Source organism: Cydia fagiglandana, chromosome Z, assembly GCF_963556715.1.
Source record: "Cydia fagiglandana chromosome Z, ilCydFagi1.1, whole genome shotgun sequence".
NCBI classification, from domain to species: domain Eukaryota; kingdom Metazoa; phylum Arthropoda; class Insecta; order Lepidoptera; family Tortricidae; genus Cydia; species Cydia fagiglandana.
In genome coordinates this window covers 22,735,489-22,753,697 of record NC_085959.1, presented here as the reverse complement: position 1 = coordinate 22,753,697, position 18,209 = coordinate 22,735,489, and the positions used below count along the sequence as shown (strand labels likewise).

Genomic DNA, 18,209 nt, shown 5'->3' with positions numbered 1-18,209 from the left:
GGTGCCAAGCCCAGACTTACAAGCCTCAACACACTGTCAAACCGTAATATCTCCATACATTGTCATAATACTTATTAAGCCTAATACTCCTAATAGTAATGATTAGCGTAAAAAAGAGAATACAAAAAATTCAACTTTTTGTTTATACTAAACGTTTGAAGAATATTTTTTTTAGTTTCTGGCTTTTCCAGTGCCCTAACCCAGGTTGGTAGAGGCTGTGCGGAAAGAGAAGAGTCGTATAAATTTCACGACTCTTTCCGCACAGACCCTATCTAAGAAGCTTTTGATCCTGGATCGAGGCGTGTAAATAGATATATTTCTGGAGCGTTGGCTTGTAAAGATGTTTTTATAAACCCGATTTTACAGCGAGCTGCAAAATTGCATGGACACATTATGAATGAATTCATTCATAAAGTGACCCTCGTAGATTACCGATACTAATATTTATACACAGTCGCAGATAGTTAAGGTTAAATACGAGTATGTACCCACAGAACAATCGTGTAGCTTATTGTATGTATAGTTGGGCATGTACCTATACAAACATTATTTTAGTTGATAGGTGACCTACGTAACAGTTTGGTCTGCTAGGCGGCGTTTTTGCGCGGGGAGTGGCTCACGATGGGCGGAGAATACAAGACGACGCCCACTACAATATGGAACCTCTAAGGACAGTTATTTACGTTCAATGTTCTATTATAGTTTAAAACTTGTAACTTGCAAGAAAATTCTAAATTTTAAAGAGTCCATACCAAAGAGTAAGGTAAAAAATGCTTGCCATAAAGTTACAGACAGCGGCAAAAAACAGCGTAAAAAACGACAAGTTAAAAGTTCAAGTTAAGACTTCGAGCAATTCGAGAATACAGGTTATTTGGCCAATTATTACAATTATTGAGGATCCTTTCGTATCCTGAAATATATATTTTCAACATGATCATAGTAAAAAGAAATAAATTTAAGATGGCGGTCATTTATTACAATTTTGACTAGGTACGAATTCATATTACGGACCTTCGGATCCTCGGATAACAATTGTCATGATTAGAGCAAAAGTCAAAAAATTGAGATGACGGCCGTTTGTCCCAATTTTTTACTAATTATGCAAAATGCATATTAGTTAAGCTGCTAATTAGGTAATAAAATGATATTGTATAAAACCGGTATAATTTTTTGTCATGATCATATCAATTTTAAATAGGTATATGAAGAAATTCAAGAGCGAATTAACTTGGTCCACCCTCAGGACTCAATTTTCCACTCAATAACCAATTACTTAATATTTTACGAGTATATGCCTAGTTTATGACCTGCAGTTTTCTTCGTACCCACCACCACTGACTAGCTAACAGCCCACCTACCCTACCATGAAAAGTTAGACCGAGAAAAGTCTGCAGTGATTTTGATATTTTTGATAGTCCACGCAGTGCAAGTGTTATTTTATACGTCATGATTTCATATAAGTTTGACGTTTATAATAAAACTTGCACTGCCTGCGCCTCGCGTGGGCTATCAAAATCTCCGCAGACTTTTCTTGGTCTAACTCTACCTACGCTATGACTAAGCATACTTTCTTGCAAAGGAATTTACCAGCAAGACCCCTCACATGTAGCTTTTGGGCCTTCTAGCTCCATACCCCTTGATCGATCCTGCTCATGTTACAACTTAACAATATAATATTTAAATAATTAGGCATTAAAATACTCGTGTGAAAACTCCAGAAAACTTTCCACGTTTGTAACATTCGATTTTATTAATGCCTTTTATGATGTAGGTAGCAATCAAATAAACTCTAACATATTTAACGTTTTTTATTGACTCTCCCAAGACCGGTGTCATGTAGTCGAAATATTCGTTTATACAAAATTGACTTCCTACGGTATTTGTAACCCCCCACGAGGAAAGTCGGTAGGTCTTACTGAGATTTATTCAACTTCCTCGCGATATTTTCCTTTACGCAGTTGTTATTGTAACTTAGGTAATATTTTCTGAGATTGTTAAAAACATCTTTAATGATTGCACTAAGTAGGGGTTGTGCACAAATCACGCGAGGTGTTTTCGGCTACTTTTTACCCCCTTAACATTTTGTACTATCTGAAAGATAAAAAAACCGTTGGGTAAGCAGGTATTGCAGCATATTTTCTATAGGTACTTTGAATTTTCTTGTTCTTATATCCTCACGCTATATCCGTAGGTAGGCTATGTTTCTATACGATTAGAGCTCTACCAGTTGGATGTGGGATCTTAAACTTTACTTTAGCACAACGTTCAACATTGTGGGTGAAGGTATCAATGGCATTACGTATATTTGCAAGGTCTGGCACCACGCCGCAGTAGTACGGCTTCTGACGGCTTTTCTATGACGGCGGTAAGTACCGTCAGCAGCGCGAATCGATACCTACGTCATTAGTTGGCTGCCACAACTAATACTAACACTAATTAATTTACCAATTTACGAAGCCTGCGTATACATTTGCAATTCACTTTAAAGTTTGAATTGGAAAGAAGCCTTACAAGCGTGCAAGTACTTTGTGGCTAAACGAAAACCATACGAAAACTACATTTATTATAAGGTCACTCACATTTGTTGAATATACTATACAGAGTGGCCAAAAAATAAGTGCATTCCCGTTGCCAGAGATGTTTTGAGATTATACTCAGCAAATTTTATTTAAAAATTTTGACTGTTTCATACATTTTGGCTGGTCCATTTTCTATTTCTATTCGCTATTTCGGGGTTGGCCCCATAGTAAAAGTTGCTCAGTATAATCCCAAAATCTTCCTGGCAACGGGGTTGCGTTTATTTTTTGGCCATCCTGTATACTGGTTCAAAGTACGAATATTTACAACTATACTAACATTATAACCTGTTTTTAAAGACACCTATATATTTACTAAGTACTGTATAAACATGGACCGTTATTTATTTATGTAGCCGCAAATTATATTGGCAGTGCTTTGTTAACACCGTACCGAATGATCGAACTAAATAACTCAACAAAGCATAGCACAACAGGACCCATATATACACCTTTAAACTACATACACACATTACAATATATTCTTGAAAGTTTTCTATGACGTATTTTGAATATGGTTAAGAATATCTAAACAGAAACTCACAAATTACAATATATTCTTTAAAGTTTTCTATGACGTATTTTGAATATGGTTAAGAATATCTAAACAGAAACTCACAAAATGTTGTTACCTTTCTCATTCGCAAAAAATAACTTTTATAGAGTCTGGCTACTGAAATTTTACTCAAATGTTTGGCGGGAAATTCAAAAAATCTTGGGCAGGTCACACTTTGTGTAGTAGGAATTATAGTTTTGATACTAGACAATATTTTTGATTTTCTATGCACAAGTAAGGTACTATGGAAATAAGTTAAATAAGCGTTTACGTGTACTCAAAGTCAGCTCACATAATTTCTACCACTATTTAAACTACAGTCAACCACAAACACATGTGTTTACGTTCCATATTTAGATATTATAGATATTTTTCAGAACGTTTAGTTTATCCGTTTCTGTATGCACTTGTCCTGTTTATGAGATTCAAGCATTAATGAAATCACGTACTTAATCAAAGTAATAGGCAAATGTTAGAACTAGTACTTAAAGTATCAAAATGTTTATAGAGCACCAACCTCCTAATTTGTTTACATTTGGTTAGGAGTTGTAAACATTGCAGTTTTTCGTTATACAACGCTACACGTCGACTTCGCATATTGTCGTAATTATTTACGAGTACGAGCTTAAATAATGGTTTGCGAACCTCACTCAGTATAGAAATTATTAATAAGTATTATTTAAAAGAAACCCCTTATAAACCGCAAAAAATTTAAAGGAATGACATAAATTGACAACTGACTTTTAACTTTTTTTTAAATCATAGACAATCGGTGATACAACAACGAAATATCTGTCAACAATTTTTGGCTAGCCAGACTCTACACTATATATTTAATACTAGTCTAACAGCCCCAACAAACTATTTTTTGTACTTCTTGGTGAATATTAGTGGGCTTGTTAGATTAGATGTACCTAATTTACTATTGTACTCGTACTGTCTGTAGGAAAGGAACGGTCAACAGGTGCTACCATCCTAATTACCATATTAAAAGAACGTTCCCGTTCCACGAAATATCATGGACACAATTACCATTAAGTATACTCGTAACTACTTACAAATTTAAAAATATCTACTTATTCTATCGAAAGCTTTAGTTGAGTGTAATTGTCAAATATTATATACTAGTGGCTCTGTGACCTCGCGAGCATAGCTTATTGAGACCGTGCACGATGACCGCGCCACACAGCGGTTTGATCAATCAACAATACGAAATTTTGAATTTATTCAAAATAAATAAATACGAAGTTAAAGTAAAGAAAATACAAAAAGTTATGTCTTACTGGGGTTCGAACCCAGACTTTGTGTGCAAACAAAAAAGCGAATATTTGCAAAATGCGCGGTGATAGTTCTTATTAGCTAAGATGGCGAAATTTGGCTACTCATTCTCGAGTAAAAACTAAATATCTAAATACCGACCAGCAATACAATTTTTCTGCATGTTTTGCCATTTACTATGTAAATATATCATTGTCAAGAGGGCGCTGTTATTATTATGTATAGGGTGACGGTTCAGTATACTTAGGATGAAAAAAATATTTTCAGTGAAATTCCGCAACATGGCGCGTGATCATATATTCCTGGTCAGGCTTGAATTATGTAGATGTTTAATAAACTTTCTAATTCTTGCATGTATTGATAGAGGGTGGGTCATCTAATAAATACCTACATATATTTGTATGAATGTTATGATATAAAATGTATGAAGTAGCTACGAGTATGACTGTCTCGCCATCAAATATCATAGATAGCGTCGTGATTACACCATCTTGGTCGTTAATACTTTGTGATGACACTTTGTCGCGAGTATTGTTTTGCAAAACGGATCGCAACCAATTAAAAATATATTTCCTTGTGCTAAACAAAAAAACGGACTCGGAGATTTTCAGGAAAGTGTTAATTAATCTTTCTAACTAATAATTATAAAGTTATCCTGTTAGTCCGAGAGAACAGAGGCACCGCCAATTGACAAAGGCATGGCCCTAACAATTTTTATCTGTTTCACTTAATATATACCTACTGGTTTATAACTTCATGTATATTTTGTACTAAACAGTAGACAGATAATCTCTACACAACAGATTGCTTTTAGTGCATTATTAGGAATTAGTTTGCATATTCCTGTATTGCATCTTGGTAGTGAATCTCTGTTTTGGCTAAAAGTAGAATATTTGTAATTGACGTTCAAGAATTTAAAAAACATCCCAGTTGTTACCTAAAACCAACCTGGTTAGGTGGTTAGGTGGTAACTACTGGAATGTTTTTTCCCAGTAGTTAACACTGGTAAAAGATGTGATTATTTTCCCCAATAGTTACCACTAAAATATTGTTAGCGTTCAATACTAATAAAAACAGTATAAATATAGAGTGCTTTAATCAATAATGATAAGTCGATTAGTGTTTAAGTTTTAGTAAACTGCCTTAAAAGTGATCAAAATAGTCGTACGAGTAGTATCAAAAATGTTATAGTAGAAATTTACAATTAATAAGATAAATTACATCCAAACGTTAATTTCTCCTTACTATTTTAGTTTTTGCACCGGTAAAAGAGATTTAATATTTTTGATCACTTTTAAGGCAATTTACTCAAACACTAATCGACTTATAATTATTTATTAAGTCACTCTGTATTTATACTATACTATTTGTATTGTTTTTATTTACTATTTGTACTGTTTTTATTAGTATTGAAGTCTAAGTACATTTTGGTATACTGGGAATAAAATTTCCCAGCTTTTACCTGTGGTAGCTTTAGTTTTTAGTTAGTTTAGTTTGGTGGATCAGACTCTGGTAAAAAAACGTTTTCGGATCTTTAACATGATTTTACAAAAAAAAGAAATGGAATGTGGCAGCCATTCTTTTACAATTTTAACTATGAATTCATATCAAGTACCTTTCCAATCCTCAGATATATTTTTTTTATTATGATTAGGACAAATTTTCCGTCGGAAGTACCGTTTTCGATCTACGAGCAAAAAACTGAAAACGAGCAAAAATGTATGCACACTTCCTGGGATAGAGCAAACTTGGATTACACGCATTCAGGAACAACTGAGGATTTAAAATGATACCAGCTTGCTGGAAAGTGGAAATTAATTCTTCGAAAAAATCTAATTTGATTGGCCTACTTAGTAGATTATACAAATCCATTATACATTATACACTTTGCTTGACGCAATTCGGATTTCCTCTCCTTCACATGCTCTACAAAATGAGGCCAATACGGACGTTACGTGTCACTATTGAAAACATACACCACACATTATATTTAATTATTTAATGATCACCACTTTATATCGCATATAAGAGATAGTACTAAACATGAAAACAGCTACGCTATTCACGTTTATGAAGTTATATTTATACGCATAATGAATAGCGTATAACATATATGGTACTTAAAAAACTTACTATTGAAATGATGGTGCCGCAAAATCGTTGTATCCTAAATACCAGCCGGCTATATCTGGCCTGGAGAGGACAGGCGAAGGAACAGGATAATTCATAACACAATCGAAACAGGCACTTTTTAATAATAAGGCGTACTGCAGTTAAATGCATCGTGGGAAAAGCGGGAAGCATACGTAGTTGCCGATACTACACTATTGGCGACCACACGCCAGTGGCACTGCGCGCGCGTTACAATTGAATGCAGCTGACACCACTACGTCACTTGTAGTTTGTAGGGCGGAATACATATTATTACAATATCGCTAAGGTTGCCTAATCACGAATGCTTACGTACGCGGTCGACAAATTCGGTTTCTTATGTCAAATATTTTATAACATAGGTAATTTTAATTTTTAACAAGCAGATACATTTGCGAACGATGCTATTAAGCTTAGAATAAATAAATAAAGTGCGCTGGAGTATCGATCCAGAGGCCGTGAGTTCAAGTCTCAAAGACAGTAATTGTTGCACTTTTAAATTTATTCTAAGCCACAGAATAAATAATATTACTAGGTACAGAAGACTCACTCTCTAACAAAACGCGTCTGTTACGATCAGGACAGATATGGCCGCTAGGTGGCGACAGCGCCACGCGCGGCTTATGGCAAACCCCAAAATTGGGGTTGAACGGACATCCGTTATAATAAATTTCGCGATTTCGTCGCTTTAAGCGACGAAATCGCGGAGTGAGACACGTCTGTTTAAGCTTACTCGTAGCATAGGTAATTACCGCAGAAACGGAAAACCGAGTGCAATTACATAAGGAACAGGACTAAGGAAGTAGAAATCAGTGTTACATTTTATACAAAGTCGATAAAGTCTACGTCGTCGTCGTAAGCATATAACATTTTTTACATAATAATTTTATTGTTACTAATAGAGATACATTTCGTCTACAAGGAGGGTACATTTTCACGCACCCAATATCTGTAATTCTGAGATCGCATTTTTAATACAACTGACTAGTCTGTGCGGAAAGAGAAGAGTCGTGGAATATTTATATGGGGCCCAATACATTCCTAGACTCTCCTCTTTCCGAACAGACTCTATAATACAATTGATATTCTTCTAACATAACCTATTTCATTAAATATACCACCACTATTATTACATCAAAAAATTAAAAAAACTTGATCTGCACATTCGAAGATTACGAGAATATTCCTTTGAAAAATAAAATTTGTACCTACCTACTTTCGAAAACAAAATGGTTCTGGCCTCGAATGTCCAATTTTCCAAATGCCCAGTCCCCGTGCGTCCAATTCCTTGAACGACCAATCCCCGTATGTCTAATTACCTGAACGTCCGATCCCTATATCCATTTCGTTCGCTATACGTTCGGTAAACAAGGAATTACCGGACCCGAATATGTATCTAATAAAATTATATACCCACTTTTTATAGACGAAATTTGTCACCATGATAACGATAATATAATTAGGTAGAAATGTTAGTTGCGACGACATCGACAAATTTATCGACTACATAAAAATATAACACCGATTTCTACTACTTCATTAGTCCTAATCCTAATAATGTCAGTTACACTCGATAGTCAGATCCCTATACGTACATATATTGTCATACGACATAGCGACTTTGGAAAAGCGAATCATTTCATTGAAGTAAATACCTCTTTCCCATAATAGTCGTAATAGGTAGCTCATGATATGCGCCGTATTATTCGGCGTTTCGTGAACCAAAGGTTACCTTTAGCAGGATTGGTCTTGGTCCTTAAGTTAGTGGCTCCTCTACACGATGGGCCAACGCCGGCCACTCCAAGGGACGCATTTATGCGTTAGAGGGAGCAAGTGATATTGCTATCTCATTCTACCGCATGGCTGCGTCCCTTGGAGTGGCCGGCGTTGGCCCATCGTGTAGAGGAGCCATAGGACCCAAGGATGGATTTAAGATGTGGAGCCACCAAGATTTTTATGTAAATTGGTGTAAAATGGGAGGTATGTATGGGGAATCAATGACGAATGAAGTCTAGAAGCCGTTGACCACAGACGTCACCGACGCTGAATGTGCTTAACTCTGTATAGGAAAAGTCGCTTAGTATGAAAAACATCAGCTCTTTTTGGACTACATGAATGGATCTTGACTAATCTTGAGTACTGATGTGCCATAGGAAAGTTTCATAAATTTCTGAGACTTCTTATATTCTTGTGACATTTTTCCTGGAATTTCCGAGAACTTTTCCAGCTTATTGGAAACTGCCCGCAAATTGCACAACTGTAATCTTGAGCAACTTCCACTTGACAACCTGCTAAATCAATAATACTAGGTACTACTACCTACTAGTAAAAATACAATAATGAAATGAATCTACGTACAGTCAGCCAAGAAAGTGGTCTATAATTTTTCGACTCTATCACCTGATTGATAGAGTCGAAAAGTGGTAGACCACTTTCTTGGCTGACTGTGCATAATAATTAATTAAGAAATTTCATAAACATGTAATTTAGGGGTTGGACGAAAGTTTTATTTTAGTAAGTATGTTGGTGTATATTTATACCTGCGTCATCAAGTTAGGGACAGCAAAAAATCCATGGACTCTACCTACACAATTTACATAACTCGAAAATTTGAATTCCTAGCAACGTAGATACTTTAAAGACAACAAATTGGGACTATACTTTATAAATTTGTTAGGGAAGGGAGTCGTGAAGGGAGACGAGAAGTAAAAAAATCCAATACTATCAAATATTTGAAATACGCGTGATTGTTTTCGGTAACAAATACATGCAACAGGTAACGCTAATATTGCGTTAAATACAAATAAGTAATTTATTATGATATTTTAAAATAAACCTACTTCAGGCTCTAGTCATTCACAATTAATCACAATGTGATCTCTATATATTTTATTACCTTACTGCGGAATTGTTAAAAAAGGTATGTATTTTGTAGCAGTTAGGCTTTATGTATCTATGTTCAATATCTGAAAGACCAATAACTTTGCTCGGAAAACATAATTATAAAAACTCGAAAGAGCACGTTTTTCCAGAGATAACTAAGCTTGACCCCCATATAGCAAATTTCATCGAAATCGTTAGAGCCTTTTCCGTGATACCAGAAATATATGATACCTACAAGAATTGCTTGTTTAAAGATTAAATATTGTTAATACCGTTTTTTTAGGGTTCCGTACCTCAAAAGGAAAAAACGGAACCCTTATAGGATCACTCGTGCGTCTGTCTGTCCGTCCGTCTGTCACAGCCAATTTGCTCCGAAACTACTGGACCAATTAAGTTGAAATTTGGTACGTATATGTAAGTCTGTGACCCAAAGACGAATATGTAACGTCAACAAATGAATTTTAAAGATAAGGGCTACTTTTGGGGAGTAAAAGATAAAATTTAAAAACAAAGTTTTGCAAACCACATCTTGTTACATATCAAACGAAAGAGCTTATTGTGAGAATCTCAAGTATATTTTTTTTATAAATTTACGATAAAATGTTTAGAAGTTATTCAAGAAAATAGACAAAAAATGACCATTCCCCCCCCCTCTATCTCCGAAACTTCAGGGTCTAAAATTCTGAAAAAAATACACAAAATAGTCCTTTATCTAAAGATGACAGGAAAACCTATTAGGAATCTACAGTCAAGTGTGAGTCGGATTTAAGAACAAAAATGCGGTTTAGGTTTTTTAGGGACACAGCCGCAATGGTTTAAGTGAAACGTGATGTAGACAGCTATTGCGAAAGCCCTAGGCCGATATCCGCATAAGGCCGAAGGCCCGAAGTGTCCTGAAGAGGCGTGCAATGGCGACTCACGTTGAAGCTAACTTCAAGCGTGAGTCGGAATGACGACAAAAAAGGCGACTATAGTTAGACCGTAAAAAGTCTGCAGCGATTTTGATAGCCCACGCAGTGCAAGTGTCATATAAAACGTCAAACTTCTATGAAATTATGACGTATTAATAACACTTACACTGCGTGGGCTATCAAATCCGCTGCAGACTTTTATCGGTGTGACTATAGGCTGTATCTGGCACACAGCCGCATTGGTACAAGTTTAGTACTGATTGATTAAGTTACAATTGTTATGTGTTTTAAAAAGCACTATACTGGGTGGCCAAAAAATTAACTAAGTGTATTCCCGTTGCCAACGTGCAATCCCGAAATTGCGAGGAAAAATTTGGCTGTTTCATAAAATTTGGCTGGTCCGTTTTCTATGGGAGGATACATTTTTTTATCGCGATTTCGGGGTTGGTCCCATAGTAAAAGTTGTAAAGCTCAGTATAATCCGAAAACCTCCCCGGCTGCGGGAATGCACTTTTTTTTTGGCCACCCTGTAGGTATTATCTCTCTTCGGCCTTCGCTTTTAAAACACTTGCGAAAGTTGTAGGAAGTGCGACCCGTCGGACGCTCCGAGATATCAGCCCTACGCGGAGCTCGGTCTTCAGTCTTCGCATTTGGACACTTGTACTGTTGTTCGGCATTTAATCTTCCTATCTAAGCTACTTTGCATATTTGCAGAGATATAAGCCATCACGCCAGAAAACTTCATTTTACATCTGGTTTTTGATTGACCCATTCGGGTTTTTCAAGACGTTTCACTCACGTCACGTTTCATGTACAAATAAAATTGTTGAAAATTGTGTGATGTACGGAACCCTTGAAACGCGAGTTCGAACTCGCACTTGACCAGTTTTTGTTAAACTTTGCACTAAAGGTTAAGCATAAAAAATGTTCCATATGTGTTTGCAATTACCACTTTTCATAATTCATCATAAATATCATAATATATTTTTAGTAATTAATCAGAAATTCTAATTTAGATGTAGGGTTCCTTAGTTACATCCGTAACAGTAGACTGCCTTGAACGGGGGCTATTAGTAAGCATCGTGTACAGTCAGCAAAAGGGAATAGACTAAGAAGGGAAGACTTATTCTACCACTTTGTCGGCTTTATTAATTTATAGGTATATCGTATGCCAAATTGCTGATTTCTAGTGCTATCGCCCACAAGTAAAGCCGCGGACGGACAGAAGGACATATAGACAGACAGACGGACATGCGGCGAAACTAAATTTGAAGATAGTGTGCTAAACACTGACACTGGGTAATTTTGGAGACTAGAATATCTATCTAATAATAAGTTCGCCTTTGTACTAATGATGTGTGTTCTTTCATGTTTTATGTTTCTTTTTGTACAATAATAGTACATTACTACAGAGGCCGGGACGAAAGGGGTTGCCGGCCGAAGACATATAGACGGCCGAGCGAAGCGAGGCCGGATAGGTCTGAGCGCGGGCAACCCCATTTCCCGCCGAGGTATGTATAGTGCTTTTCTCAAACATGCAATGAAATAAGTAAAATAAAAAATCCACGAAACCCAAGTTTTATTTATAGAAAAAACCAAAAGTAAACTACACCCAAAATATACAGTGTTGACGAATTTGTAGTTACATTCATTTAAAATATGCCACAAAACTGTTTCTAATAAACTGTAAGTCATTTTTCTTAGTTTCTCAAATAATAAAATTGCCATAAGCAACCATATACATACTTCGTCTTTGACTTGGCGGCAGAGGCAGCAAGTTATTTAAAATCAATTCTGCTTACGCTGCCAATTCCAACACCTACGATTACAATTAATATTAATTTCATTATTTCGTTCGTCGGAACTCATATTAAAGTAAAAAAATCAACAACGCACCACAAATCCAATAAAACAGAATGAACATTTTTCAACTTTACCTCCATAACAATTTTAAAAAAATAACTACGCGTGTTTGAGTAGACCTTTTTACCGCTAACGTTTAGATGAAATATTTTAAATGTTTTTTCTCAAACATGCAATGAAATATTGATGTTATGTTCCTTATAATAGGCTGCGAAGTATGACGTTTCAGGTGCGGCTAGGACAAAAGGTAGATAATGGACTTTCATACAAATCTTGCAGGCCTAGGCCTGCAAAGTCCTCTTTTTTAATTTTCATTTCACAGATATTTGTGACACAGCATCGTGGCATTCATCCATTAAAAAAAAACTAGAGGCAGTATTCGCTTTATGGTTCGTAATGACATTCTGCCACTACGCCTGTAAAAAAAAACAAAAAACAATGTTTGCTATAATTTGCAGTTTTATTTGTATAAAATCAACATGAATTTAATATATAATACATTATTAACCAAATTCTATAATTTTAAATTATAAATTTAATTACACAAATAAAAACATGTTAAAATATTTCATCTAAACGTTGGCGGTAAAAAGGTCTACTCAAACACGCGTAGTTATTTTTTTTTAAATTGTTATGGAGGTAAAGTTGAAAAATGTTCATTCTGTTTTATTGGATTTATGGTGTGTTGATTTTTTTGCTATAATATGAGTTCCGACGAAATAATGAAATTAATATTAATTGTAATCGTAGGTGTTGGAATTGGCAGCGTAAGCAGAATTGATTTTAAATAACTTGCTGCCTCTGCCGCCAAGTCAAAGACGAAGTATGTATATGGTTGCTTATGGCAATTTTATTATTTGAGAAACTAAGAAAAATGGCTTACAGTTTATTAGAAACAGTTTTGTGGCATATTTTAAATGAATGTAACTACAAATTCGTCAACACTGTGGAAATTATACTTATTTAAGTACTCCATGCATAAAGCAACGATGTATGTGAAACATGATATCAACATGAAAGACTATGTAAACTTATGTGACGAAAACGACAGTCAGACGGATACAAGGCGAAAAAATCAAAGATACATGAAAGTATACGGGTAGTAAATATACACGACTCGTGTAAAACATACGCGTGATAATGATATAGGTACGTGTTGGTTATATTTTGGGTGTAGTTTACTTTTAGTTTTTTCTATACATAAATAAAACTTGGCTTTCGTGGATTTTTTATTTTATTTATTTCATTGCATGTTTGAGAAAAGCACTATACATACCTCGGCGGGAAATGGGGTTGCCCGCGCTCAGACCTATCCGGCCTCGCTTCGCTCGGCCGTCTATATGTCTTCGGCCGGCAACCCCTTTCGTCCCGGCCTCTGTAGTAATGTACTATTATTTGTGTAGTTAAATTTATAATTTAAAATAATAGAATTTGGTTAATAATGTATTATTTATTAAGTTCATGTTGATTTTATACAAATAAAACTGCAAATTATAGCAAACATTGTTTTTTGTTTTTTTTTTATAGGCGTAGTGGCAGAGTGTCATTACGAACCATAAAGCAAATACTGCCTCTAGTTTTTTTTAATGGATGAATGCCACGATGCTGTCTCACAAATATCTGTGAAATGAAAATTAAAAAAGAGGACTTTGCCGGCCTAGGCCTGCAAGATTTGTATGAAATTCCATTAACTACCTTTTGTCCTAGCCGCACCTGAAACGTCATACTTCGCAGCCTATTATAAGGAACATAACATCAATATTTCATTGCATGTTTGAGAAAAGTATTTTACTACTACTACTACTACTAATTAACATCTTACTCTTACGGCCCTCCGCGGACCGGTAACAGACTCGTTTGAAAGTGTCGGCTATCTACAGTGAGTGGACAGTTGCAGTGACGGCAGACCTCATGGCTCCTCTACACGATGGCCCAGCACCGGCCACTCCAAGGGACGCGTTTATGCGTTAGAGGGAGCAAGTGATATTAATATCTCATTCTACCGCATGGCTGCGTCCCTTGGAGTAGCCGGCGCTGGGCCATCGTGTAGAGGAGCCATCACACGTGTGCGAAGGTAAGATACGTTTATTAGTACCGAACAAATTAAAATAATCTGATGATTTTGTAGAAGTAAGGTGTATTCGGGTAATGCCGAATGTCGGATAATTCCGAAATTCAGATGAAAATCACCCTTAATTCCATCATAATAAAAGTCTCTTTTCGGAATTATCCGACATTTTTCGACATTCGGAATTACCCGAGTAAACCTTACGTCTAAATTTTATTCATAAAAAGACTGATTATTGATTACCTACAGTATGAATTACATATGACATTTCCTTATGTACTTATATTTCAACTTTATCGTTTGCCATCCACACCAAGTCTTGAATGACCAACAATTAAAAATTTCAGCCTAATTAATTGACTGTTCTGTACGTGGGTAGTTATAAGATCAGTCACCCACTGTTTCGTTCGATATTGCTCACGGCTAAGTCGGAGAAATAATATTTGCACCGATAAATGTTATCGCTAAATTGGCTCTTTTAAAATACGGTACCGTTAAATGGGATGAGTTGGGACGAATCCGAAGTTCAAACCTCAATTTCATTCCTCATTTCGTCACGTTGATTTATATACCTACTTGAAAAGTATTCCAGTAATATGAACTTTAGTTTATTAATCGTTTATGTTTAGTCGTTTCATCTCATAAATTGAACGATAGACACAAAATAGCAGGAAATTCCAGCTCACCCTGTAGTCTACGACTACGTTACGCTGCGTTAGGCACTGGTCCCACCGCGAGCTAGTAAGCTATGAGCTATCGGCTATAAATACGAACAAAAGATAAGCACTCCCGTGTAAATAAAAGAGACACGGCGATATTTATAGTTACTCGCCCAGCGGTGAGCTATAAATATCGCCGTGTCTCTTTTATTTACACGGGAGTGCTTATCTTTTGTTCGTGTTTATAGCCGATAGCTCATAGCTTACTAGCTCGCGGTGGGACCAGTGCCTTAGGGGGATATTAGGAATTGAGTGAGATGGGACAATTACTAGAATTGACACAATATTAGAATAGCTTGACTTTTCAAAATAATAAAGTATTTACGTAGCAATGTGATAACTCTGGTATAAAAATACCATCTCACCCCTCCCTACCATCCCTCCTCACCCCATTCATAACCCAACTGCCCTCGTAATTCCTAGTCGCCCCATTTTACGGCAATAAAACAATTAGCTATCAGTTTTGTTTATTTTAATTTTTTTAATAATTTTGTTTAATTTCTAATATTTAAAATTAAAAACTAAACAAATCTAAATTTTTGTTTTGCTTATAGTATACTTGAGCTAAACAATTTTAATCACAGTTTATTTTCTATGTTTTCCTAGTAAGTATTCCAACCTTTTAATTATTTGTAGTCTATTATATAAAAAAAGATTTATGTAAAGAATCACTAATTTCATAGTAAATTCGATTTGTGTCGAAAATAGTTATATGTTTTACGTTGTAGTTTAACCTCTCGTGCTAATATTGATACCCGAGCAAGCGAAAGATTCCAAAATTGAACCACGAGTGTAGCGAGTGGTTAAAAAAATGGAATCTTGAGCGTTTCGAGGGATTCAAGGCACGAGGGGGTTTAACAAATATTGCCACCGAGTAAAATACAAAACTTTTCATATCGAACAAAATACAAACAAATAAATCAAAATGAATGTTATTAAATATTAATCATTCAAAATCATCATTGGCCTGAATGTATGAGCTAAGTTTCTTTATTATTAATTTATAAATAATTTACTTTCCTGTAGCGTAATTTATGAAATTTTGATAAATAATATTAATAATACAACGTGTTTTTAGGATTCCGTACCTCTAAGGAAAAAAAAACCCTTTAGGATCACTCCCACAGCCCATTTTCTCCAAAAGTACTGGACTAAGTTAAAATTTAGTACACATATTATGTATGTAATTTCGTGACCCAAAGACGGACATCTTACGTAAACAAATGAATATTAAACATGGAGGCGACTTTTGGGGAGTAAATGAGAAAATTAAAAAAATAATGTTTTTGAACTATATCGTGATTCAAATGAAAGAACTCATTTTTAGAATATGAAATATATATTTTTGTAATTTTATAAATACATAGTTTAGAAGTTATTTAAGAAAATAGCCAAAAATGATCATTCCCTCCTATATCTCCGAAATTACTGTGTCTAAAATTTAAAAAGAATATACAATATAGTTATTTACCTATAGATGACAGGAAAACCTGTTAGAAATATGCAGTCAAGCTTGAGTCGGACTAATTACTCAGAGTTTGATCCGACCCCCACGGGTCTTTTTAAAGGCAATTCACTCGCGTTTCACATATACCTAAAAATACATTGTTAAAAATTGGGTAATGTACGGAACCCTTGGACCGCGAGTCCGACTCGCACTTGGCCGGTTTTTTTTAATATTCTCGGTGCTATTATTATTTAACTAATTTTCAGGTAACTTAGGTTCATATGGATTTAATAATGTACAAGCTTTGGTGAGTTTGTTAGGAAAATGTACCTGTAAGCTCAAACGTTGCACACACTTCTCTCAAGGGTATTTTTCGATAATTTAATCCAAAGACGAGAAGTTTGTAAAATAAATTAAAGTTAAATAAATTAAATAAAAACTTTTATTGTTGCATGCGTATGTTGTGGGATAATATCATAATCATAATATCGTTTATTGCACCATGGTAAGCAGTTGTTACAAAAAATACAAAGTATAAAAATTTCTCATGGACCCCAGAAGGGTGTTGCAAACATTTTCTTAGTATCAAAATATCTAGTATCAAAATAGGTACTTAGTGGTTTTTACCAAACTAATGAGTAAATTGATAGTTGCATTAGGAATTTGAGTAGGTAAATATTATATTATAAAAAACGATGAAGATTAAATACAAGCATCCAAAAATTATTCTAAACCTATTATTCCAAAAAAATATTCTAAGATGGTCTAATTACATAGGATTAATTATTTACTATTTATTGTAGATCCGTGCAGTATACGAATTATAAAAAAAAACATGAGAGAGTAGATGAAGAAGGGATAGTTAAGGTGCTACTCACAGAGGTAGCTCATACTGATAGTTTGGGTGGTGCAGGTCATGCAGCTGCAGGTAGAAGTCGTGAACCCGCGGAAATTGCTGCGCGTGCGACATGCCGTGAGAGGCGCCCGCGGCACACGACCGCACGGCGCGGCCAGTCCGCCCAACTAACGCGCGTCTTTACTCACAACGGCCTACGCGACTTTAGCCCTCCACCACAGTGCCTTCGCCGCCCTGCCCAACCCCTAATCTCATATATTTAATTACTAATAGAATTTTAGTTTTCCATACTGGAACGGACCAGATCCTATCAATAAGAATTACGTAAGTACCTAAGTAATATTGTCATTAGATTTTTCGGTTCCAGTTTTCATTCACTACTGTGCATACCAGGGCTCGGAACCGGTATTTTTTTAAAACCCCGAATTAGCCCAATATTTTGAATTACTTTATGCTCTTTACGTAGGACTGATTCATGTATTTAGGTAACAACTTTGTGTTATAAGATTGTCCCATTAAAAATGAAATAATAAACCAAAGAACGAAAAAGAACGTAATAATACCGGTATTTTTGTATGGAGCAAATACCGGTTTCCGACCCCTGGCTGCATACTGACAATTATGAAGTTATTTCAAAACAATGTTATTCTAGATTAGAAACTGGTAGAGTCAAGTCCTCGAACAAAGTAAAATGACTGATAGTCCTAAAAAAACTCGTATTCTTGGCGGATCGCATGCGTAACTAGGTATCGCATAGATATTAATATAATTTTTAAGTTTTTTTCTTTTACAAGTTATGTACATACTCGACTTTAGCTTTGTCGTGTAAGTACCTATATTGGAGCTTGTGCCATACTGAGAGTTTCTGGATTCTGATAAATGAGACAACTTATTTTTTCTA

At 35.4% G+C, this 18,209-nt stretch overlaps 1 protein-coding gene across 5 annotated transcripts in view; it reads right to left on the bottom strand.

The window, feature by feature from the left end:
- LOC134679001 (protein cycle) overlaps window positions 1-18,209 on the bottom strand; it is a 59,545-nt gene that overhangs the window by 21,692 nt on the left and 19,644 nt on the right. For 2 of the 5 annotated variants that reach the window (XM_063537777.1, XM_063537779.1), the window contains exons 1-2: window positions 17,331-17,486; window positions 6,544-6,603 (exon numbers count right to left, since the gene is read on the bottom strand). The exons of 2 other annotated variants lie outside the window; for them this stretch is intronic. In XM_063537777.1, the coding sequence (XP_063393847.1) occupies window positions 6,544-6,603; window positions 17,331-17,422 (152 nt within the window). In that variant the 5' untranslated portion in view covers window positions 17,423-17,486. Of the gene's footprint in view, window positions 1-6,543; window positions 6,604-17,330; window positions 17,487-18,209 lie in introns of those variants that run through there. One more of the 5 variants, XM_063537778.1, reaches the window with a different exon arrangement.